The sequence below is a fragment of the Rhinatrema bivittatum genome, chromosome 7, assembly GCF_901001135.1.
Source record: "Rhinatrema bivittatum chromosome 7, aRhiBiv1.1, whole genome shotgun sequence".
In the NCBI taxonomy this organism is placed as follows: domain Eukaryota; kingdom Metazoa; phylum Chordata; class Amphibia; order Gymnophiona; family Rhinatrematidae; genus Rhinatrema; species Rhinatrema bivittatum.
In genome coordinates this window covers 297,865,115-297,891,529 of record NC_042621.1, presented here as the reverse complement: position 1 = coordinate 297,891,529, position 26,415 = coordinate 297,865,115, and the positions used below count along the sequence as shown (strand labels likewise).

At 45.5% G+C, this 26,415-nt stretch overlaps 1 protein-coding gene across 3 annotated transcripts in view; it reads right to left on the bottom strand.

Annotated features, from left to right (window-relative positions):
• Positions 1–26,415, bottom strand: part of ATRNL1 (attractin like 1) — a 2,205,421-nt gene that overhangs the window by 1,912,593 nt on the left and 266,413 nt on the right. For all 3 annotated transcript variants that reach the window (XM_029610472.1, XM_029610473.1, XM_029610474.1), the window contains exon 3: positions 12,102–12,215. In XM_029610472.1, the coding sequence (XP_029466332.1) occupies positions 12,102–12,215 (114 nt within the window). The remainder of the gene's footprint in view (positions 1–12,101; positions 12,216–26,415) is intronic.

The window sequence follows — 26,415 nt, the reverse complement described above, 5'->3', positions numbered from 1 at the left end:
TCTAATTACAGGCATTTATGCTTTGTCTCTGCTATCTTAGTAATACTTGTGCACAATGCATACAGCATGCAGAAGTTAACTCTGCTTTCATTTCCAGTAAGGCCTTTTAATTGACAGCAGCCAGAGTATTAACATTACAAAAGAAAAAAAAAAGTCTGTTAGCAGTTTAATGAGCATCTATGTATTACACGGAAAGAATATCAATAGACAGAGGCATGCAGATAAAACGAGACATCATCATGAATCAAACTTACTTTTAATCTTTCCAACTAAAGCATTAGGTCCCCATAATGTGTCCTTAATACCTATTGTTTAGCTTCAGTTCTTTTTTTTTTTCACTGCTTCAATTTCTGGTATGTAGTTAATACATTACCACCAAAAAATGAGTTCCTTGATCAGCTGAATTAAAGGGAAGTACTTTATTTTATTTGCAAAACAAATATTTTAGTAAAACAAAAAAAGTGTAATTGGACCAGTGATTATATATGACCTTGATACGTAAAGGTATCATTGCTCACAACTATCATGAGAGTGATAATGTCATATAACCCTCCAAAAGCAGCTCCTTGTCTGTGACAGAGCTCTGACTAGCGGGCAGATGCAGTAAAAAAACGCAGGAGAGCGGGCGAGCACCCACTCTCCTGTGCGCGCGATACAGTAAATAAATTAATTTAAACTAGGCCCGGCGGTAAAAAGAGGCGCTAGGGACCTTTGGGTAGGCGCTAATTTCTGAAAGTAAAATGTGCGGCTTGGCTGCACATTTTACTTACTGAATCACGCGGGAATACCTAATAGGGCCATCAAAATGCATTTGCATTTTGCGGGCGCTATTAGGTTCGGGGGGGGGGGAGGGTTGGACGCGCATTTTGGACATGCTATTACCCTTTACTGACAGGCCGATACAGTCAGTGCGCTCCGATGGAGCACACTGCTAGCCGGCATTTGGACGCGCGTTTTTGACGCGCTAGTTTTACCCCTTATTCAGTATGGGGTAATAGCGCGTCCAAAACGTGCGTCCAACCCTCCCCCCCCCCCCCCCGAACCTAATAGCGCCCACAACATGGAAATGCATGTTGATGGCCCTATTAGGTATTCCCGCGTGATTCAGTAAGTAAAATGTGCAGCCAAGCCGCACATTTTACTTTCAGAAATTAGTGCCTACCCAAAGGTAGGCGCTATTTTCTCCGGGCACCGGGAAAATGCACAGAAAAGCATTAAAAACTGCTTTTCTGTGCACCCTCCGACTTAATATCATGGCGATATTAAGTCGGAGGTCCCAAAAGTTTAAAAAAGTAAAAAAAAAAAAAATTTGAAATAGACTCACGGCTTGAAAACCGGACGCTCAATTTTGCCGGCGTCCGGTTTCCGAACCCGTGGCTGTCAGCGGGCTCGAGAACCGACGCCGGCAAAATTTGAGTGTCGGCTGTCAAACCCGCTGACAGCCGCCGCTCCTGTCCGAAAAGAGGCGCTAGGGACGCACTAGTGTCCCTAGCGCCTCTTTTTACCGCCGGGCCTAATTTAATTTACTGTATCCTGCGTTTTTTATTGCATCGGCCCGTGAATAAGGGGTAAAGCTAGCGCGTTGAAAACGCACGTCCAAATGCCAGCTAACAGTGCGCTCCGCACTGTACTGTATCGGCCTGTAGGTGAGATGAAGATTACCTGAAAATGAATATGGTATGGTATGATTGAATGTGAATGTACTAGAAGGGAAGGAAAAAAAGAAAACTGAAAAACTGAGAGATCAAGACAGAGCTGTTATGAAACTGTAATCCAGCATTCAAAGGCAAACTGCTCATACTGCCTGAATAACATGATACAGTGGCTGCTGCAAAGTACTTTCTTTGAATTTGTTAACTCAATGCTTAATTGTGCACTGAGTGAAAAAGAGTTTTCTCTGATTTGTTTTGAATGCGCTACTAACTTCACTGTGTGTCCCTTAGCCTTTGTATTTTTTGAGAGTAAATAACAGATTCGCATTTACCCGTTCCATGCCATTCATTTTAAAGACCTCTATCATATCTCCCCTCAACTGTCTCTTCTCCAAGCTTAAGAGCACTAACCTCTTTAGCCTTTCTTCATAAGGGAATCATTCCATGCCCTTGATCATTTTGGTCGCCCTTCCCTGTACCTTCTATAATTCTTCTGTATTTGTTTTGAGATGCAGTGAGTACTGTGTGCAGTTCTGGTCAAGTACAGTCGCACCATGGAGCAATACAAAGGCATTATGATATTCTGTTTCATTCCCCATGCCTTTCCTAATAATTCCTAGGATTCTATGTGCTTTCTTAGCCATCGCTGCACACTGAGCAGAAGATTTCAACATTTTTATTTATTTGATAAAATGTATTAATCACCTTCCTGATTCCAAAGAATCACCTAAAGTGATTGTGAAAGAGTAAGGGTTCAGTCCCAGGGCCCCAGCCCTGAAGACCATCAGAGGAAAAGGGGAGGATCTGTCAACCCTGGGCAGTACCAGACAGCACTAGCTTAAGAAAGACCTCACAGGAACCCTGGGGTGAAGGCAGAGAGAGATTCCCTGGGGGGGTGGGGATCAACTAACTAGACAGGTCCTCCTCTGGCAGGAGAGAAACCTTGGAAGGTACTATGGCAAGGAAGGGGCAGGTCCCACCTCGATGAGGCAAGAGAAAGGCCAGAAACACCTGACCTGGGAGAAGAGGAGCTACGAGAGGAAGCACAAGTTGAAGAGGAGGAGATGGCGTTCATACCGGCAGGAGAGAGCCTGGAGGAGGAGGGCACAATCCGCCCCCAGGAAGGAGTCTAAAGAGGAAGAGAAAAGAACCTGCATTCAGGTACAGCACACCTTTGAATAGGGAAAGTTAACAGTGGGAGGTTGTGGGGAGCTAAGCCTAATCAAGGGATTAGTACCTGCAAGGGCAAGCTCTACCACAGGTGGGAGGTGATTAAACCCGCTCAGGTTGAGAACGGGGTACAAAAAAAATCAAAAAACTGTTTTCTTACTCTGAAGAGTAATTAACAATAGATTTTGTTTTTTGGCACATCTTTGTGCTGAGGTCTGCTATGACTTAAAGGAAAAAATAATTGTTTCTTACCCTGTAGGGGAGGACTGGGATTAACCAGTTTTTTTTAACCCCTGGGGCTGAGGAGGGTTGCCATACAGGAGGGGACCTGTGCCTCATACCCTGTAAAGAAAGCCCAGGCTGGGCGGGGTTTTGCAAGCCTTTAAGTTGATGACCAAGGGGATGCATCAGGACGGTGCATCAACAGGCCAGGCCGGCACTCTTATGGAGGTCCAGCTACTAGAAGGTAAGCCCTGAAAGAAAGTTTTACCCTCTGTTTACAGGAAGGGAGGAACCCTGCCAACTGGTAAGAAGAAGAGTGGGAACTTTGTGTCTTACTGAGGTGCTTGTGGAGCAAATGTTTTCTTTTGTTTTTTGCTAACTACACTTGAGGGGTGCCTTAACACAGCCACAGGCAGAGACGCTAGAGAAAAAAATCGACCTTACTTCCCTTTTGTCTCCTCAGGGTGGCTTTTAGGCTAACCAGGTGGCTCACAACGTTTATATACGTATCTCCTCGAATTTTGCTAAAGTGGGCCCTGGAGATCTGCAGAGTGCAACAAGAGGCGGAAGACCCATCTACATACTGGCGGACAGGGAGTGCCCGACAATGGCGGATCTTCACAGTGATGTACAGCTTTAAAATCCACAAAATATAAAACAAGACAAAATCAACATAAAAACAACCAGCAAAAGGAAGTTTGACCACATCTCCCCAACCCTAAAAAACCTTCACTGGCTACCAATTTCACAGAGAATTAAATACAAATCCTTAACCATTCTACATAACGAAATTTACAAAGACAATTCATCTCTGGACAACATGATTGAAATTCACAAATCACCCCGCCCTTCAAGGTCTTCTGACAAATTACAGCTAATCATTCCTCCTCTCTCATCTGCGAAACTATCCTCTACCAGACATAGAGCCTTCTCTATAGCTGGACCAACAGAATGGAACTCTATCCCAGGATACCTAAGTTCCATCAAAGATTCCAAAACATTCAAAAAAGAACTAAAAACATGGTTGTTTAGACAATCATTTACAGACTGATATGATCAATATATATATCAATATCAACCATCATCTTGAACTCTAATACTTCTTTAATAAGTTTCTTCTAAATTAAGCCTTAAATTATCTCATTCTAACATGTTATACTCTGCTGCTGCCGAGATGTTATAACTATGTTTATATTGTGTTATAATTTATAACCTGTTCATTGTATGAAGTTGTTACACTGTAAACCGGGGTGAAGGCACTCAGCTATACTTCGGTATAAAAAAGAATATAAATAAATAAATAAATAAATAAATATTCACTCCACATCATACAATTTACAACATGATGCCTATTCCTGGGTGGTGAATGTGTAGCTATAATTTGGGCTGTTTTTTACCTGTGTGTATTACTTTGCACTTGTCCACATTAAATGTAATCTGCCATTTGCTTGCTCAGTCTCGCAAGATCTTCTTGCAAGTTCTCACATCCTCTTGTTATTTAACAACTTTGAATAATTTTGCATCATCAACAAATTTTATCACCTCCCTCATTGTACCCCATTTGTAGGTCACTTATAAATGTTAAAAAGCAGTGATCCCAATACAGGTCTCAATATTTCACTACTAACCTTTCTCCACTGAGAAAATTGACCATTTATCCCTAGGCTCTGTTTTCTACCTTTTAACCATTTCTCAATCCACAACAGAAGATTGCATCCCAGCCTATGATTTTTTAATTTTCCTCAAGTCTCTCGAGAGGTACTTTGTCAAATGCTCTATGAAAATCCAGATATAGTATATCAACTGGCTCATCTTTATCCACGTTTATTCATGCCTTCCAAAAAAAAAGTTGCAGATTGGTGAGGGTAAGTTAAAAGCTCTCCTACATAAGAACATGCCATACTGGGTCAGACCAAGGGTCCATCAAGCCCAGTATCCTGTTTCCAACAGAGGCCAAACCAGGCCATAAGAACCTGGTAAGTACCCAAAAACTAAGTCTATTCCATGTTACTGTTGCTAGTAATAGCAGTGGCTATTTTCTAAGTCAACTCAATTAATAGCAGGTAATGGACTTCTCCTCCAAGAGTAATGGACTTCCCATAGCACATGGGAGACAGAGTCAGATTTCAAAGCTGACATCACTCTACATATACCTGTGCAGTAAGCTTAGCTCTTCAGTATTCTCCTCGAAAAGTCATTGTGGATATATGTTTGCTTAAGTAACTTGATTAAACTTGGAATGGTTTGCACTGATTTTCACACTGGAGACCATTAGTGCATTCAACCAATTAATGTAGGTGTCTTGAACAAGGGATAGGCCATGGCTTACCCATATTTGCTTAGTCTCAAGATTTGTTACCCAAGGTTCTCGTTTTCTGGGGCAGCCATGGGTGGGATGCTGAGTCCATCTGTCTACACTAAGGAAAACGAACTTATCAGGTGAGTCATTTCTCCATTTCCTAGCGTGTAGCCAGATGGACTCAGGACCAATGGGATGTACAAAAGCTACTCCCGGACAGGATGGGAGGCTGCCCGAGGCCCACTTAGTGCTGCCCTTGCGAAGGCTGCATCCTCCTGGGCCTGAACATCCAAGCGGTAGAACCTGGGAAAGGTGTGTATGGAGGACCACGTTGCCACGCGACCAATCTCGGCGGGCAACAGCAGCTTGGTTTCCGCCCAGGAGACTGCCTGGACCCTCGTAGAATAAGCCTTAACCTGTAGAGGTAAGGGCTTTCCTGCCTCTTATGTAGACAGCCTTGATTACTTCTTTTATCCAGAGGGCTATGATCGCCCGCGATGCCGCTTTTCCTTGTTTCTTCCTGCTTCGAAGAATGAACAGGTGGACCGTTTTGCGCACAGGTCCCGATCTTTTCAGGTATCTGACTAGGAGTCTGCCGATATTTAGATGGCAAAGAAGGTGTGAGTCTTCAGAGTCCTTATGTTCATCTGAAGATGGTCTCAAGATGGTTTGGTTCACGTGAAACCACTTTAGGTAAGACGGAGGAGACTGTGCACAGTTGTATGGTTCCAGGCATGAACCTAAGGAACGTTTACCGACAGGATAGTGCCTGAAGTTCAGAGATGCAACAAGCTGAACCACCAAGGATACCGTTTTCAATGGTAAGAGATGTGGTGACAGACCACGTGTTGGTCTGAAGGAAGCCCCCCCCCCCACCCCCCGCGCTAGGAAGTCTAATACTAAGTTGAGATTCCATAGAGGTACCGGCCACATTAGGGGTGGTCGGAGTTGTTTAACCCCTTTCAGGAAGTGGGACACATCTGGATGGGTTGCTAGACTGATGCTGATGCCGTCCACTTCGGCCCTGAAGCCGGTCAGTGCGGCAACTTGGACCTTGAGGGAGTTGAGTGACCACCTCTTCTTCATACCATCCTGCAGTAACTCCAGGATCCTGGGGATTTGGCTGTCTGCGGGAGAATCCCGCGGTTCTCACACCAGGCTTCGAATACTCTCCAGATCCGTATGTAAGACAGGGATGTGGAGAACTTGCGCGCTGGGAGCAGGGTGTCAATCATGGCCTTTGTGTAACTGCGATTCTTCAGGCTGGTCCTCTGAAGGGTCAGACCGTAAGGGAGAATAGAGACAGAACTTCGTGGAGCCTCGGGCCCCTGTGTGGAGGTAGGCATAGAGGGTTCACCGCCAGTAGTCTTCACATGTCTGCGTACCATGGTTGTCTTGGTTAGTCCGGGGCGACTAGTAAAACTAGTCTCCTGCGGTGCTCTATCTTGCGGATGACCCTGCCCAGTAGTGGTCATGGGGGGAAGACATACAGTAGGACTTCCTCTGGCCAGGTGTGGACGAGAGCGTCGAGTCCCCAGGATTGTGGTTCTCGTCTGCGGCTGAAGAACCTGGGAACTTGGGCATTGAGTCGGGTTGCCAGTAGACCCAAGGCTGGGAGGCCCCAGCAATTTACTGTCAGTTGGAAGGCTGTGGTCGACAGCGTCCATTCCGCTGGATTTAGGCTCTCTCTGCCGAGGTAGTCTGCTGAGATATTATCTTTTCCTATGAAGTAGGAGGCCGAGATCCCTCGTAGGTTTATCTCCGCCCATGTCAAAGGTGGGTCTATCTCCAGAGACACCTGCTGGCTCTTGGTTCTTCCCTGGCGGTTGATGTAACCACTGTTGTCACGTTGCCCGACATTATTCTGATTAACTCGCTCCGGAGTCTGTGGCTGAATCGCAGGCACGCTAGCCTGCTCGTGATTTCAGGCGGATTATGTTCCATTCTGCCTTTATCTTGCTCCATTGTCCCTGGGCCATCAGTTCCTGACAGTGGGTTCCCCACCCTTGCAGGCTCGCATCCATGGTGAGCAAGATCCGGTTCGGTGGGGATAGGCTTACTCCTCTGCTTAGGTAGTCTTCTTGTAGCCACCACTGGAGTTGAGCCCGAACCTCTGCTGGTAGTTGGAGGTGAATTGAGTAGACCTGTAATAGTGGGTTCCATCATGACAGTAGGGAGCACTGGAGCAGTCATGTATGGGCCCTTGCCCATGGAATGACCTCCAGGGTTGATGTCATGAGGCCGAAGACTTGAAGGTAGTCCTGTACCTTGGGGCGTACTTTGGTCATTAATTGTCGTGATTGTTTCAGTTTCCTTCTCCTCGGAGGGGGAAGGAAAATTTTGTTCTATTTGGTGTCAAACTGCCCCTCCGTACTCTAGTGACAGAGGGCTGTAGACCGCTTTTGTTCATGTTCATGACCCATCCGAGCTCCTGCAGTAGGTTCTTGACTCTGCTGGTCACCTGTCTGCTCTCCTTCGAAGGCTTTGCCCTGATCAACCAATCGTCCAGGTAGGGATGTAAAGGATCCCTTCCTTCCTCAGTGTTGCCGCTACGACCACCATAATTTGGTGAAGATCCTGGGGGCAGCTGCTAAACCGGAGGGTAGTGCCCAGAACTGATAATGGGTTCTAAACCATGCGGAAGTGTGGTATCCGTAGATGACGGATGACATTCTTGAGATCCAAGATGGGTCAGAATGACCCTTCCCTTCTTGGGAACTATAAAATAGATGGAATAGTGCCCAGTAGTTTGTTGGGGCGTGGGCACCAGAATTATTGCCTTCAGACTGAGTAGTCTTGTCAGTGACGCAAGCTCAGACCTAGTGCGCACCTCAGCCAGAGGCGTTGCCTCAGTAGTAGTAGCTAGAAGACATCTATGGCTAAGAAATTGGTATGACGAGTGAGGTAATCAAATTTGCAGATGATACAAAATTGTTCAGAGTAGTTAAATCACAAGCAGATTGTGATAAATTGCAGGAAGACCTTATGAGACTGGAAATTGGGCATCGAAATGGCAGATGAAATTTAATGTGGATAAGTGCAAGGTGATGCATATAGGGAAAAATAACCCATGCTATAGTTACACAATGTTAGGTTCCATATTAGGTGCTACCACCCAAGAAAGAGATCTAGGTGTCATAGTGGATAACACATTGAAATCGTCGGTTCAGTGTGCTACAGCACTCAAAAAAGCAAACAGAATGTTGGGAATTATTAGGAAGGGAATGGTGAATAAAACAGAAAATGTCCTAATGCCTCTGTATCGCTCCATGGTGAGACCCCACCTTGAATACTGTGTACAATTCTGGTCGCCACATCTCAAAAAAGATATAATTGCAATGGAGAAGGTACAGAGAAGGGTGACCAAAATGATAAGCGGAATGGAACAACTCCCCTATGAGGAAAAACTAGAGATTAGGACTTTTCAGCTTGGAGAAGAGATGGCTGAGGAGGGATATGATAGAGGTGTTTAAAATCATGAGAGGTCTAGAACGGGTAGATGTGAATCGGTTATTTAGTCTTTCAGATAATAGAAAGACTAGGGGGCACTCCATGAAGTTAGCATGTGGCACATTTAAAACAAATTGGAGAAAGTTCTTCTTCACTCAACTCACAATTAAACTCTGGAATTTGTTGCCAGAGGACGTGGTTAGTTCAGTTAGTATAGTTGTGTTTAAAAAAGGATTGGATAAGTTCTTGGAGAAGTCCATTACCTGCTATTAAGTTGACTTAGAAAATAGCCACTGCTATTACTAGCAATGGTAACATGAAATAGACTTATTTATTTATTTATTTTGTATACCGACATTCGATCGAGATATCACATCGGTTTCCAGATAACAGGTTGAATAGGGCGGGATCTGCCCTATTTTACATTTAACAAGATAACAATTAAACTATTGCAGTAGTTTAGAAGTTTAGTTTTTGGGTTCTTGCCAGGTTCTTGTGGCCTGGATTGGCCACTGTTGGAAACTGGATGCTGGGCTTGATGGACCCTTGGCATGTTCTTATGTTTTTAAGATGACGTCGACAACCACCGCGTGTAAGATGGCATCCCCCCCTAAGGGTCTCAACCCGATCGGTGTTCCCTTTTTTTTTTTTTTTTTTTTTTTTTTTTTTTTTTTTAAACTCGCTGGAATCAGAGTCAGTACAACGATCTGAGTTCTGGAGACTGGAGACCTGAATTTAAAGTTTCCTTCATACCTGGTCTCGTCGCTTACCGCTTGTGCATCGGACAGTCTCCAGCTGCGGGGGGGGGGGGGGGGGGGGGAGAGGGTTTTACCTTCACTGCCACGCTCTGATGTGCACCTGCTGCCTTTCAGCCACTCTGGGGGAAAAGTCCCCGCCAAGACCAAGGCACACCTCTGAGGGATATCGGAGATCACCTCAGGCATTCTCAACTGGGGGAGGGACCCTTACGTTTCACCGGAGAACGGGGCTCGGTCTTCTTTCTTTTTGCTTTAGAATTCTTTTTGCTGTAATTGTTAACACTATTCTAGTGTGTGGAATAGTGTCTGCATCTGCTAAGGAGACAGAGAAATACTGAAGAGCTAAGCTTACTGCATGGGTAGCTTTGAAATCTGACTCTGTCTCCCATCTGCTATCAGGAGAGCACAATACCCATTGGTCCTGAGTCCATCTGGCTACAAGCTAGGAAAATCAGTGTTAAGCTCTTAGCTTTGTTTCCCCACCCTAACGCTACCCCTGTAGACACCTACTTTTAAGGCTTTAAGTTTAAAAGCCTAAATTTAGGTACTCAGCCCTAGTAAATTTTCCAAAGGGCCAATTTACTCATCCCAATCTCAGAATCCTTACAAAAAACCTTGGCTCACTGGAACAATTGTTTGCAACAGATCAATCATCTTCTCTCCAGCCTTTGCCTCATTCTTAACAACAACAAAACTGAGATCCTAATCATCAATCAAGACATCAACATCAAACTTCTAAACCCAGCTGACCTACTCAACTCATCCACTCCCATATTAAATCACTCACCACATGTTCGAGATCTAGGTATCATGCTAGACAATCAGCTCAATTTTAAAAAATTCATAAGCACAACCACCAAAGACTGTTTTTATAAGTTACAAGTCTTAAAAAAATTGAAGCCTCTTCTTTATTTCAACGATTTTCGGATGGTCCTACAAGCCATTATTCTATCAAAAGTCGACTATTGCAATTCGCTTCTCTTTGGCCTTCCATATTCATCCATCAAACCCCTCCAAATGCTACAGAACTCTGCAGCCAGAATCCTTACCAATACGAATAAAAGAGATCACATCACCCCCATTCTCAAGCTCCTCCACTGGCTGCCTATAAAGCAAAGGATCCTATATAAAGTACTCACCGTAATTCATAAATCCATTCACAATATCTCTCCTCTTCAATTATGTAACCAACTACGCCCTCACTCCTCCTCTAGACCCATCAGAGGAGCATATAAAGGCACACTCTATGTACCTTCAACAAAATCCTCGCATCATAAACGTGCCATATCTACAGCAGGCCCCATTCAATGGAATGCGCTCCCACCAGACATTCGGCTTGAGTTCTGCCACTCTTCATTCAAAAAAAAACTTAAAAACTGGCTCTTTAGCCAAGCTTTTCCAGGACCATGATCATCATTTTTTCCCCTCCAACCAGCAAGAACATATCTTCTTCACAAACCCCCATTTTCCATACCACTACCTACTTCGGTATCTAATCTCTTGCTGCAGGACACTTGAGACGTTCTCACTTATACGTTATAATTTTTATGCTCAATAAGACCTGTCAACTTAATTGTTTAAGTCTTTTTTTTTTTTTTTTTTTTTCTCCTTTATCTTTTGGTCATCAATGTTACAACGTTATCATTAAATTTTGAACTTATGTACACTGTTCCAAGTTTCATAACCTTGTTCTATGTAATGCCTTTTGGCAATTTTCATGTTCTGTTTCAATGTAAACCGATGTGATCTTTATTTCATATAGGAACACCGGTATATAAAAATCTAAAAATAAATAAATAAATTTAGAGGTCTAACTCCAAAAGTAAGGAGCTTAAACCCTTTGAAAATTGATCCCACATTGTAAAGCTTAAGGTTATTCTTGAAGAGCTTGGATGGCTCTTATACCTCTAACAAGTTGTAACAACTGCTTGATTTTATTTTTCCCTTTGTCTATGATAAGCTGGCTCAGAGGTATTTCCCCAGTTTTGTGGATTCTTTATGAAGCTCAGTTTTGACTTGTGTTTTTCTTGATTGACTTTTTCCTTTCTTTATTATTTCTTATAGGTGTGTATTTCTTTTCAAGCTATTCTTACTGTTAGAGATTATGTACAAGGTCCTCGGGTACATGGAACCCAGAGAGTTTGCACCTAGGCAGATAGTTTCAAACTTGGGCAATTTTCATAAGCCATGTACTCAGGTAAAGGGCCTTTCTAAAAACAGCCTAACTTTACCCAGCTAAAAGTGCACATGATGTTCCGCAGCATGTGTACTGTTAGACATATTAGGAGATGGTGCTCTCTGGAATATGTTTAAGTCAGGGGAGGAAACCAACAGGTATTATTTTCAATGGGAAACATATCCACAGAAAAAGCAGGTACAAAAGCCTAAGTATGCTTTGTCACCTGGGAAACTTTCAATGCCAAAGCATATGCCTCCCACTTTCTCTGATTTTGAAGAAAGACCCCACAAAATCTCACTCAGTCAATAAGCAGATAAGGTTATTTTTTTCCAACAAGAATGAGAAACAACAATGAAAATAGTGACACTCACCTGAGGACGGCTATTAAAGGAGCATAGATTGAATCGCCATCATATACATACATGTGGTCCCAGCTACATTCTGTCGCAAAATGATTAAATCGTAACCTTAATACTGCATTAGGGCTGAAAAAAAAGAAGAAAAAAAAATGATTGTTATACATGTAGGAAAAAAACACTATGCTGAATGGCACAACATATATATTAGATAAAAGATTTGAACACTAAGTTTTTGGTTTCACTGTCTCAGTATATAGTTGGCTGATCTGCAACTTTGCTGAGAAAAATGCTTTTCATAAAACTGCACAGTATGACAAAGAAATCTAAGTGTCACATGACCAGAAAACAGGGAGATCATATGAGCAGGGAGTATCTCTTACCCACTGCTGCCATTTCTGTATACCCTCAGAGTGTCCTCTATGGTCCTATAAAATAAGTATGCCACTTCAAAGTTCCACTGAGAGGCTACACTGCTCTTTGTATGGTAACAATGGCTAATGACGGGCCAGTGAGCAGCACTGGAAGTGGCTGTAAAGAAGCTGCATCCTGCTGCATTCCTGCACACTGAGCAACTGGTATACATGGTTATCAAGAGTCTACACATTCGTGAACATTTTTCACATTTAGTTGTGTCAGCGCATCAGATTTGTATGATTTAAATAAGATGGTTTTTCCACTCAGCAACACACTATACTGCACACCTTTCAGGGCCAAAAAAATGTTTTTGGGAAGTCAAGGTATATATCTATCCAAAAAAAACAAAATTGAAATCCAACAACTGAGCGAGTCTCCACCCCTGTGAGTGGCAGCAATTACACATGTAAGTCTATTGAAACTTACATGTCTCCACTAACTGCACACCTAGATTTCTCAATATTAGACCATTATTTTTTATAAAACTGTTCTAGCTCTGTCAGGTTCCTCAGGGAGCAATGACGACAATTTTCAAGTCATGTCACTGATTTTCAATTGGATTGGGGTTGGGGCTCTGACTGGGCCACTCCAGGACATTTACCTTTTAGTTCCTTAGATACTCTAATGTAGCTCTGACTGTGTGCTTCGGGTTCTTGACATGCTAAAAGCTGAACTTCTATCCCAATTTATGCTATCTTGCAGAGGGCGGCAGGCTTTCCTCAAGGACTTTATATGCTATTCTACATTCATTGTCCCTTCTATGCTGGTAAGTGCCCCAACCCCTGCCAATGACCAGTGTGATTATAATATGATGCTGCACCACCATGCTTCACAGTAGGGATGATATTCTCTGGGTGATGTGCCAAGTTGGACTTGTGCCAAAAAGAAAAACTGCATTGAGGCCAAAAAGTTCTATTTTAGTTTTATCAGACCACAAACCTGTTTGCATTGTGGCTCCGATATACCTCGAGTGTTCTTTTACATACTTCAAAGAAATTCAAGGTGGGCTTTCTTGAGCAATGTCTTCCTTCTGGAGAGATTTATGGAGTACTTGGGATATTGTTGATACATGCACACTTTAATCAGCCTTGGCCATGGAAGCTTGTAGCTCATTCAAAGGAAAAATTACTACTTACCTAATAATTTCCTTTCCTTTAGTGCAGGGTAGGTCAATCCCAACAAATGGGTTATGCACCTCTGCCAGCAGATGGAGATGGAGCAAAAGCTGATGTCACTGCTATATAGTCCCGCCCCGACATCAGCCCGCCAGAATTCTCTGGAAAAGCCAAACCGCGGACAAACCTGATTAAACTTGAACATTATAAGCAACAGGCAACCATTTGTTTTCTCAACCAACAGCAACATTGAGCTCAGCGAAAAGAAGGAATATTACTAGCAAAATAAGATCTAGAGAAGCCACTTACATAGAAACATAGAAATGATGGCAGAAAAGGACCAAATGGTCGATCCAGTCTGCCAAGCAAGCATATATTAGAATCTTCTGTGTCGTGCAGGTTACCCCCATACTTATCAGTTTCCCAGACTGTAAAGGTTAGGGCCCTTGTTGGTTGCAGTCTGAATCCAATTCCCCATTGAAGCAGAGAGCAATGTTAGAGTCGCATCAAACATATCAGATTCATTGGTTAAGGGTAGTAACAGCCGCATCAGCAAATTACCCGCATACTTATTTGTTTCCCCAGACAGTAAAAGTTAGGGACCTTGCTGGTTGCTCTCTGAATCCAATTCCCCCTTTTCTTCTTTTCCCCCTGCCGTTGAAACAGAGAACAATGACAGAACTGCATCAACAGTATGGTTAAAAGTAGTAACTGCAACAGCAGCAATTTATCTCCATGCACTCTTTTCTTCATTTCCATCCTCTAGCCTTTAGGGATCCACAGTGTTTATCCTATGCCCCTTTGAATTCTTTCACTGTTTTTGTCTTCACCACCTCCTCTGGAAGAGCATTTCAGGCATCCACCAACTGCTCCATGAAGAAATATTTCCTGACGTTAGTTCTGAGTTGTCCTCCCTAGAGTTTAATTTAATGACCCCCTAGTTCTACTGATTTCTTTCCAACGGAAAAGGTTTGTTGAATGTGTATCATTAAAACCTTTCAGGTATCTGAAACTCTGTATCATATCCCCCCTGCACTTCCTCTCCTCCAGGGTATACATATTTAGGTCCTTCAACCTCTGCTCATAAGTCATTTGATGGAGACCCCCGCCCCCCACCACCACCATTTTGGTCACCCTTCCCTGTACTGTCTCCATCCTATCTCTGTCCCTTTTGAGATACGATTTGTCCAATTGGGTAGAAAGAATGAGATCGGCCTCCAACTGGCAAGTGTTGGATTGGGTTCCTGGAGTGGCTGCTGTTCTCTGGAAGGCTTTAAAAACCCCGATACTGGGCCTGTCTGAGGGGGAGGTTGAGGTCTAGATGCTTTTGGACTGACCTCTCTGGGAAGGCCTTGTTGTCCTACCACGAAGTGCTGGAGGGCAAAACCTTCATGGTCTATAATAAGGTTTTCTGGTACCTTCCCTGTTTGTTCGCCATGCAGAAGATGGAGTTTCTGCAGCAATGATGGAAAGTTGGCGCAGAGTTTCATTATGATCCTTTAACTGCGCAACAGCATCTTGTTATTATTATTATTATTATTTATTTATAGATTTTTCTATACCGGGGTACGTAAATAACATCACCTCGGTTTACATTCAAACAGTAATTCAGCATTGCGCTTTACAATATAACAAGGAAACTAAACGAAAAACAATACAGTATATAACTTTATATTAATAGAATATCAGCAATATATGAGAGATTGTGGCAGTTAGGAAGAGTAGTTGAGGATTCAGATCATTGATAGTAGGCTTTTTTAAATAGCCAGGTTTTAAGGTTTTGTTTAAATTTTTTGTAACAGAGTTCCTGGCGTAATTCAGAGGGCATGGTGTTCCATATTGTTGATCCAGCAATGATGAAAGATCGATCTTTTGTGCTAGAGAGTTTAGTCAGATTGGGTGCTGGGATATTTAGTTTGGCTAAATTCTGGAATCTCGTTGGGCGGGAAGACGTTTTGAATTGTAGTTCATCTGTAAACCAGAGCATTTCTCTGTTTTGAATGGCTTTGTGTATCAGCGACATAGATTTATAAATTATCCTGTAAGCCACAGGAAGCCAGTGCAAAGACTGAAGAGCTGGAGTGATGTGATCATGGCGGCTTGTGTCGGTGATAATGCGGGCAGCTGCATTTTGCAGCATTTGCAAAGGTTGAATGGTGGCTTTGGGTAGACCCAGTAACAGAGCATTGCAGTAATCAATCTTTGATAAAATAGTTGCTTGTAAAACTGTGCGGAAATCATATTGGTATAATAGAGATTTAATCCGTTTGTACCTCTTTTCTCCAAAAAGGTTGTCACCAGTGCAAGGGAGGTCTGCTAATTTCACCTGAATCTCAGGCCGGAGATCAGATGCCTTTAGCCAAGCCCATCTTCTGGCGCTAATACCTGTCGCTGCCATCCTAGAAGATGTCTCGAAACAGTCATAGGCCGCACGCACCTCATGTTTACCTACTTCTAGGCCTTTATGAATTATATAATTGAAGGAATCTTGATGTTGCTGTGGCAGAGATTCTGACAATTCTTGTATCTGTTTCCATAAGTTTCGTTGGTATTGCGTCATGTATAATTGGTATGAGGCAATCCTAGAAACAAGTATGGAGCCTTGAAACATCTTTCTTCCCAGAGTATCCAGAAATTTCTGCTCCTTGCCAGGAGGTGTGGATGAATGTGGACTGATTCTTTTTGATCTTTTTTGGGCGGACTCTACCACAACAGATTGGTGTGGGAGCTGAAGCTTTTGAAAACCTGTTATGTGTTGGACAAAGTATGTGGCATCTACCCACTTGTTCACTGGTGGAATTGAACAAGGATGTTCCCACAATCTATGTTGAAGATCAACTAGGACTTTGTGGACTGGAATGGCAAGTACCTCTTTGAACGCAAGAAAGTTTACTCACTGATCGATGGAAAAGCAAATGTTGCTTACCTGATGTAACAGGTGTTCTCACAGGACAGCAGGATGTTAGTCCTCACAAATGGGTGACATCGAGGATGGAGCCCACCACGGAAAACTTCTGTCAAAGTTTAAACAGAACTTTGACTGGCCCCTACTGGGCATGCCCAGCAAGGCACTGACCCTGCAGCCAGCAGGGGTCTCCCTCCAGTCTGATTTTCAAAGCTACAGGCAGTGCCTAAAAAGTAAAAACAAAACGAACCCAACACCGCGGGGTGGCGGGCGGGTTTCGTGAGGACTAACATCCTGCTGTCCTGTGAGAACACCTGTTACATCAGGTAAGCAACATTTGCTTTCTCACAGGACAAGCAGGATGGTTGTCCTCACAAATGGGTGAGTACCGAGCTGAGGATGTCCTGACTTGCACCAAATGCACCCAACGACGTGCAAGAGGCACAACAACTGGGGTGGAATTTGGTAAGGGCATCCGCACCCTACCGGGAAGGTGGAAGGGTGTTGGTACATCATGTTGGTACATCATGTTGGTACATCATGTTGAGTCTTTTTTTGAAGTTTATTGGGCATTGTTCGAGCCTAAGGTCTGAAGGGAGAGAGTGATGTTTGCTAACGAGCCACGGTATATAAAAACCCTTTATTTATTTAAGGGTTTTTATATACCGTGGCTCGTTAGCAAACATCACTCTCTCCCTTCAGACCTTAGGCTCGAACAATGCCCAATAAACTTCAAAAAAAGACTCAAGACTTGGCTTTTCACCCAAGCATACGCCTGATTCGACTTCACTAACACTCTCCCGTCTGGGCCAACACACCATGTGTCCCACTACTTAATAATCCCAGAAACAAATACAATCTCCTCCTGCCAAAGACTGACCACTTGTTACTTGACTGATCCGAATCGCTAGTATGTTAGATTTCAGTAATTTAAAAATGTTGTTTCTCTTAATGTTTCATGCAATTTAATTTAATGTTTTATCTCTTAATGTTTTATGCAATTTAATTTAATTTAATTAATTATTCACCCAGTTCTTCATTTCCTTGTTCTATGTAAGACATTTGTGTTATGTCATCCCAAAGTTATATGTAAACCAAAGTGATTGGTAACATTGTTACCAGAACCTCGGTATATAAAAAATGTTAAATTAAATAAATAAATGTTGGAAAAAGGTTACGCAAGACAGATTGGCCGAAGATGGAGTCCTGTCTTCCAGCTTTGTCCAAACAATAGTGGGCTGCAAAAGTATGGAGAGAACTCCAGGTTGCAGCTTTGCAGATGTCAGGAAGCGGCACCGATCGAAGGTGTGCCACCGAAGTCGCCATGGCCCTCACAGAGTGTGCTTTTACACGGTCTTGAAAAGGAATGCCAGCTTGCTGATAGCAAAAAGAAATGCAGTCCGCCAACCAGGAGGAAAGAGCCTGCTTACCCACAGGTTGTCCTAACTTGTTAGGATGGAAAGAGACGAATAATTGAGTGCTCTTCCTGTGAGAAACTGTACGGTCTAGATAAAAAGCTAGAGCCCGTTTATAGTCTAGGGTATGCAGAGTCTGTTCCCCGGAGTTGGAGTGGGGCCTGGGAAAAAAGATAGGTAGTATGATGGATTGATTAATATGAAACTCAGAAACTACCTTAGGTAAAAATTTAGGGTGAGTGCGGAGTACCGCCCGGTCCTGCAGGAGTTTAGTGTAAGGCGGATAGGTGACTAAGGCCTGTAACTCACTAACCCTGCGAGCTGAAGTGACAGCTAAAAGGAATAATACCTTCCATGTGAGATACTTTAATTCACAGGAGTGTAGAGGTTCGAAAGGTGGTTTCATTAGCCGACCAAGAACCAGATTAAGGTCCCAAGATGGGGCCGGAGGACGTAAGGGTGGCTTCAGATGGAGCAAGCCTTTAAGAAAGCGTGTTACCAGGGGTTGTACTGAAATAGGGACACCCTGTATGCCTTTATGGAAAGCGGCTACTGCACTGACATGCATCCTAATGGAAGAGGTTTTAAGACCCGATTCCGATAGATGCCATAAATAGTCCAAGAACTTAGAGATTGGACAGGAAAGGGGATCAAGGGACTGGGAAGTGCACCAAGATGTGTACCTTTTCCATTTATACGAATAGGATCTTCTGGTGGAGGGCTTTCGTGAAGCTATCAGGACACGAGAAACCGAATCCGAAAGGTTAAAAGGCTGAAGGACTAACCTTTCAACATCCATGCCGTCAGGGACAAGGCTTGGAGGTTGGGATGGAGGAGGCATCCGTCGTTCTGAGTGAGCAGATGCGGATCCGTTCCCAGAGGGATGTGCCTGCGGATGGAGAGATCCTGAAGAATGGGAAACCACACCTGGCGTGGCCAGTGGGATGCTATCAGGATCATGGTTCCTCCGTCCTGGCGAAGCTTCACGAGAGTCCTTGACAGAAGAGGAAGTGGAGGGAATGCATAGAGCAGACCTGATGTCCACTTGAGGGAGAAGGCATCCCTCGGCCGAGAGTGGTGGCTCCGAATGAGAGAGCAGTAATTGTCTACTTTGTGGTTCTGAGGGGACACAAAGAGATCTATGTGGGGAGAACCCCACATGTGAAATAGAGAGGTCGCTACCAGAGGATCGAGTGACCACTCGTGTGGTTGGAAGACCCGGCTCAGCTGATCCGCCAATACATTGTCTACTCCCGGCAGGTAAGTGGCCCTGAGGTACATGGAGTGGGAGAGGGCTTCTGCCCAAATCTGCGCAGCTTCCTGACACAGAAGGAAAGAGCCTGTGCCTCCCTGCTTGTTTATGTACCACATGGCCACTTGGTTGTCTGTCTGGATTAAGATTATCTGATTCGAAAGACGATCTTTGAACGTTCTGAGCGCGTAACGGATTGCTCGAAGTTCCAAAAAATTTATCTGGTGTTCGGCTTCCTCTGGTGACCATAACCCTTGGGTTTGGAAATCGTCCACATGAGCCCCCCAACCGATGTGGGAAGCGTCGGTGGTCAGGATTACTTGTGGATCTGGTAGGAGAAAAGGTAAGCCCTGAAGGAGATTGATTTGAGTCGTCCACCAGGTTAAAGACAGGCGAAGCGCTTGTGTAACTGCGACTATGGAGGACAGGCGCTGAGAAGCTTGAATCCATTGGTGTCGCAGAGTCCATTGTGTTACTCTCATGGCTAGTCGGGTCATGGGAGTGACTTGAACTGAGGATGCCATGTGTCCTAGGAGAATGAGGAATTGGCGAGCCGTGGCCGTGTCTTGAGACTGGAGCTGGCGAGCTAGGGACATGAGAGTTTGGACCCGCTGCAGCGGAAGGTAGGCCTTTGCCTGTAAGGTGTCCAAGTCTGCCCCAATGAAAGATAAGGTTTGAGATGGGACTAAGCAAGATTTCTCGTAATTGACAAGAAACCCTAAGGAAAGGAGTGTGTTGATTGTCAATTTTAGGGAGGAGTGGGCAATCTGAGGGGTGGAGGCCCTGATTAGCCAATCGTCCAGATAGGGGTAGACGTGGACACCTTCCTTCCTGAGGAATGCTGCTACCACTACGAGGCATTTGGTGAAGACTCGTGGAGCAGATGCCAGACCGAAAGGTAGTACTCGGTATTGATAATGGTCGTGGCCTACCAGAAACCGCAGATACTTGCGATGGGATTGTGTTATCACAATGTGGGTATAAGCATCCTTTAGGTCGAGGGAGCACAGCCAATTCCCCCTTTGCAGCAGAGGGAGTAGCGCGCCCAGGGTTACCATCTTGAACTTTTCTTTTTGAAGGTACTTGTTGAGGGCCCGAAGGTCCAAAATGGGACGTAGCCCCCCTGACTTCTTTGGAATTAGGAAGTACCTGGAGTAGAATCCCTTGCCTCGTTGAGAGGGAGGGACGGGTTCTATAGCATTTGATTGCAAAAGAAGGGATACTTCCTGTTGTAATTGAGTCAAGTGGCTGGATAGACTCCATGCTTGAAGAGGCGGGGAGTCTGCCGGAAGAGTTATGAAGTTGAGGTGGTAACCCTGTGTGATAATTGCCAGCACCCACTGATCTGAGGTAATCTGTATCCAATGCTGTAAAAAGTGGTACAGACGACCCCCCACAGGGATGTCGGGAAGTGGGATGTGGCATGTGCTCCGTACCGGGAAGTCAAAGGCCTGCCGCAGGCCCAGGAGGTGGGGCCACAGCAGGTCTTTGTTTTCGAGGTTGGCGTGGCTGAGGTCTAGTGAAAGACGGTCTATCTCCCACTAAACTGATACGGACATACCAAACACTACACGTTCTTATTCTTGTTAAATTTCTATCGTCTTATTCTTCTTCTTTTCCCAGTTAGAACCATCCTTGTTTTATTGTAACTGATTTTTTTCTGCGCACTGTTATAACTTGTTATAATTTGTAAATATATAAAATGTATACTCATGTTATATTTATACACGTTTATAATGTATTGATCACCCCTGTTTTATGTAAACCGACATGATACGATTCTCCGTGAATGCCGGTATAGAAAAACTCAAATAAATAAAATAAATAAAATAAAATAGTGGAGGATCGAGCCGGACGAGGCCTAGCCGACGGAGGATAATAACGACGTGGCCGAAAGAAAGACTTTTTAGAGTCCTTCTTAGGTGGTGGTTTGGAGGATACCTCAGATGGAACAGACGAAAGTTGCTTCAACGTCTCGTGGTGATCCTTCAATTCTGCCACAATTTGTTGAATCTGTTCTCCAAACAGATTGTCCCCTAAGCAGGGTAAATCGGCTAGACGATCCTGGACCTCTGGGCGAAGGTTAGATGACTTCAACCAAGCCCAACGTCTGGCTGAGATGGCAGTAGCTGAGACTTTTGTGGAAGCATCGAAGATATCGTAGGCCGTTCTGATCTCGTGCTTCCCAGCCTCAAATCCTTTGTGAAGAAGGGCTTGAAGCTGTGGCTGGTATTGGTCCGGTAACGTGTCAGCGTAGTCCTGCATCTGTTTAAGGATGGCTCTGTTGTATTGAGTCATGTAAAGTTGGTATGAAGCTATGCGAGATATCAACATGGCCCCATGATACACTTTCCGTCCCACACTATCTAGGAATTTGTTGTCCTTGATAGGGGGAGTGGAAGAGTGTGGTTTTAGGCGCTTGGCCTTCTTTTGTGCAGACTCAACTACAACAGAGCGATGATCCAGTTGAGGCTTCTGAAATCCTGGTGCTGACTGAACGAGGTATGTGGAGTCAGCTTTCTTATTAACTGGTGACACAGATGAAGGAGATTCCCAGTTTTTCTTTAAAAGATCCAGAAATACCTGGTGAATGGGGATGGAAGCGATGATTTTTGGGGCATCCAGAAATTGGAGCAGTTCCATCATTTGGTGCCTGTCATCGGTCTCAGATTGCAACTGAAAAGGTACAATTTCTGACATCTCCTTTACAAAATTAATAAAGGAGAGATCTTCAGGAGGAGATCGTTTTCTACTCTCTGTAGGAGATGGTGGGGATGGCAAATCTGTATCAGAAGATGTATCATCACCCCAGGTATCATAAGGATCATGTGGGGCTTGCAGACCTGAAGGACCTGGTTGAGGATCCAAAGGCATCGATGGAAATCTGGATGGAATCGGTGCTGCAAGCGGAACTGTAAACGGCATCGAGGGCTTCGGGGCTGCCGATGGAATCGGTGCCGGTCTTGGAATCGATGGAGCCGAGGGATAAATCGGTGGAGAGGTATGCGAAGGCACTGATGGGACTACTCCGGACGGGGGAATCCGAAACTGTGTTTCTCCTGCCGATGAGAATCCTGCCGGAGACGATGGTGTAGTCGGTGCTACTGGAATCACCGATGGAAGGGCCCGCATGAGTGCCTCCATACGATTCAGTAGCGGTGCCAGCGCTTCCACTAGAGGCTCGGTGGTCGGTTCCCTCCTCGGTGGCGGAGTCGGTGCCGAGGTCGGTGCCTGAGGTGGTGCCAGAATCGGTGCCGGAGACGGTGCCGGTGGAGGCTGGAACCTTTGCATCGCTTTCTCGATGGCCTCCTGGACCAGCCGGTCCAGTTCTGCCCGGAGACCAGGGGTAACGATACCCGGCTCGACGGGAGAGGGAGGCTGAGGCAGAGCCGGAGGGACCACCGTAACCGGTGGGATCACGGCTCCCACACCCTGAGAGGGTGAGGGTTTCCTCGATGCCTGCGAACGAGACGTGGACGGTGCCAGGTCTGACCGAGGCTTTTTTGTCGGTGGCTCGGCCTGTTCAGAGGTCGATGGCTGTGGATCCTCGACGGGCCGAGACTTGTGCCGCCGATGGCGATGCTTGTCCTTCCGATCTCCTCGCCCATCCGGGGAGGGGACAGGAGTCGACGGCCGAGAAGTCATCGGTGGTGGACGGTCACCGGAGGGTTGACTGTGGTGGTGCAACTTCGACGGTGCCAGTTCCGATGACTTCGATGCTATCGATGGTGTTGGGGTGGGTGCATGGAAGAGGAGCCCCATCTTCTCCATCCTGGATTTACGACCCTTAGGTGTCATTAGGGCACATTTAGTGCAAGTCAGGACATCATGCTCACTTCCCAAACACAGAACACAGACCCTATGGGGGTCTGTGATGGACATAGTCCGGGTGCAATCCGGACAACGACGGAACCCCGTCGCCATGGCCTAGGGCCAAATTTAGCCGCGGGATCAGTAAGTGCCAACAGGCCTCAAGGGCCAAAATCGACGGCAGTCGATGAAAATCGGCAAAAAACTTACCGGATTCCGCGAAGGTGACAAAAATTTGTCGAAGGGAGACCCCTGAGGGGCAAATTTTCTTCGGAAAGAAAAAACCGAATTCCTGTCAGGAACGTGGTAAGAGAGCTCCTTTCACCGCGTGGCAGCTGCTGCGCGGAAAAAAGAAGACTGGAGGGAGACCCCTGCTGGCTGCAGGGTCAGTGCCTTGCTGGGCATGCCCAGTAGGGGGCCAGTCAAAGTTCTGTTTAAACTTTGACAGAAGTTTTCCGTGGTGGGCTCCATCCTCGATGTCACCCATTTGTGAGGACAACCATCCTGCTTGTCCTGTGAGAAAACGGGATACCCCTATGAAGGGGGAAAATTTTGATAATTTTTTTCAACTTTTTCCGTGAGGAAAAAATGTGTGAAGTATCACACAGGGCTCCTTAACTGCAAAGCTAACTGCAGCGCGGAAAAAAGAAGACTGATGAGAGACCCCTGTGGCTCGAGGGATAATGGCATGCTCAGTGTGCCAGTCAAAAGTTTCTAGAAAGTTTTCCGTGATAGGGCTCCATCCAGTGACGCCACCCATATGTGAGGACTATCATCCTGCTTATCCTGGCATAACAGACCTTTCTCCTGCTGTCTTCCCGTCACTGACCTTTTTTTTCACTTTTAAAAAAAAACCTTTTGGGAGATCACGTGATGTGCTGAGCTGTGAGGACGCACGGACCTCTGGCTCGCAGGCCCACCCCGCATATCGCGGCCCATCGCAGCGCGCAATTCGCTTTCACGGCACTTTTTGAGTTCATCGGGCTCTAAGTGCATGTCATCAATTCGAACTTGGTGTAAAACGTCGCCGGCCATGACTTCCAAAGGTGGGAGGAAAGAGAAGGAAAAACCACGGGCCCCGGAACCCAAGATGGCGGACAACGGAGGGGGTGAGTCGGCATCGGACCATCCCCCCTCCCTTACTCTCACGGACATCAAGGCCGCAATTAAGGAGGCCTTAGACGAAAAGTGGTCGCTAATTCATGAGGAACTGGGGGAGGTCAGAGATTCCCTTGCTGCCTTGCAGCCCCGTCTTGATCAAATTGAATCCCGAGTCTCGGGGGTAGAAGATGGCGCGGCGAAAATGGCGGGTGATGCGGCGAATCAAGCTAAACTGATAGCAACGCTCTCCCAGAAGGTGGAAGACCTTGAAAATAGGGCTCGTAGGGATAATCTAAGGTTCCTGGGCTTCTCAGAAGATAATCGCCGAAAAGACCTTCTGCTCCTTGCTGGAAACCTGGCTCCCAGAAGCTTTAGAGCTCCCCTCACTTAGCGGCAAATTGGTGGTGGAGAGGGCCCATCGTTTGGGGTCTAGGCCGGCTAACCAGGGCCGTCCTAGGCTGATAATCGCTAAGATACTAAATTCGGCACATAAGGCTGAGATTTGGCGGGCCTCCCGCAGCAAAACACCACTTACCTACCAGGGACAACCTATTCGAATTTTTCAGGACTTCTCTGCTGCGGTTTCCGATGCTCGGCGGCGTTTTTCGCCGTTGTGCACGACATTACACAATCGCGGGGTAAAGTTTTCCCTCCTGTACCCGGCCCGCCTGCGCTTCTGGCACGGTGAAACTACTCATACTTTTGACTCGCCGGATCAAGCCCAACAATACATAGATAAAATGGCTTGAGCGAGCATCTGGCGCGTATCTCCTTGGTTCCCAAGAGGGCATTGCACAGATTGGGGGCTGGTAGTAAAAGTTTGTTTCTCAGAAGTTGGTTGTTTTTTGTTTTTTTTTGACATGGGGCCTTGTTACCTGCTCCGTGGTTTTTTTGACTTGCTTCACGGGGTTTTTTATACTTACCCATTTTTTCTTTTAAAAATTTCTATTGTACCCGGGTGCCGGGTCTTGGCCCCCCTGGAAACTCCACGCTCTAATTTGTCTCGGATCGGCTGCTCAGACTTTATTGCTCCTGAGCGGGAGCGGCTGTGGTGTTAGGACGGTTTTCCTTTTTTACCTCACCCTTTTTATTTTTTTTCCTTTTGATTCTGACTGCACGGACATACCATGGACAGTGGAATGAACAGTTTTTTTTCTCTGCTTCTATTCTTTTAGTTCGTCCTATTTGGATGTTCATCTGTTTGAATGCTCAGTCGGTCTAGCTTGCTTTTGAGTTTTTTTATTTTATTTTCTTTCTTTCTATCAGTCCTTCACAATGTGCCATGGAATCATGTGTTCCCTTAATGTTCATTCCTGAATATGCATTTGAGGCGGGAGGGGGGGGGGGGGGAGCGTTGGAGGGATGCGTTGTTTATTGTATTTGAGCTGTTGCTGCCAATTTAGCTTTGTATAGCTTCCCATTATATGGGGTGGACCTGTTCATGTCACTACGGATCTCTTCGCCTTCACTCTGAAGGCGCGATTTGGGGGAAGGAGGGAGGTAGGGAATAGGATACTCCCCGAATTGGAGGAGAATAGGGGGTTGGATTGGGATGGAAAGGGGGTAGGGGGGAGGGGTAGAGGGGGGAGGGGATACAGGTGGGTGGGGGTTGGGGGGGGAACGGGGGGAGGTATGGGAGTTTCTGTTGGTAGTACACGATGCTGGTTGTAGCGCTGAGTGGGGCCGACGAGGGACGGCACTCTTTCCTTATTGTAAACAATGGGGGGCCTTAGCTGGGAGGGCCTGCCCTTTGATCTTTACTAACACTACAGTGCTTCAGGTAAACTTAGTGGTACCTCATGAGTAACTCCACAAAACTGCTCTCATGGAATGTCTGCGGCCTACATTCCCCAATTAAGCGCACGAAGGTACTTTCTTTATTGAACAGGCAGTCGGCCGCGGTGGCTTTCTTACAGGAGACTCACCTCACAGATAGTGAGCATATGAAGCTTCGTCGGGCATGGGTGGGGGAGGTGAGGTACGCTTCTGCTTCCTCTAAGTCCGCCGGGGTAGCAATTCTATTTCATAAACAACTCCCTCTTACCATTCACCAGGAAATAAAGGATCCCCAGGGGCGCTATCTCATTCTAGTAACTGAACTATTTCACAACAAGGTGGTCTTCTGCAATTTATATGCACCAAATATTTATGATCCCCGCTTTTACCGTACTCTGTTTAAACACCTATTGCCGTTTTTGTCGGATACCCTGATTGTAGGGGGGGGATTTTAACACGGTCCGTGATCCTCAGTTAGAAGCTTCGCAGAACCGGGGCTGGGATGCGGGTGCAGGGCGGGGTCCGACCATGTTGGAAT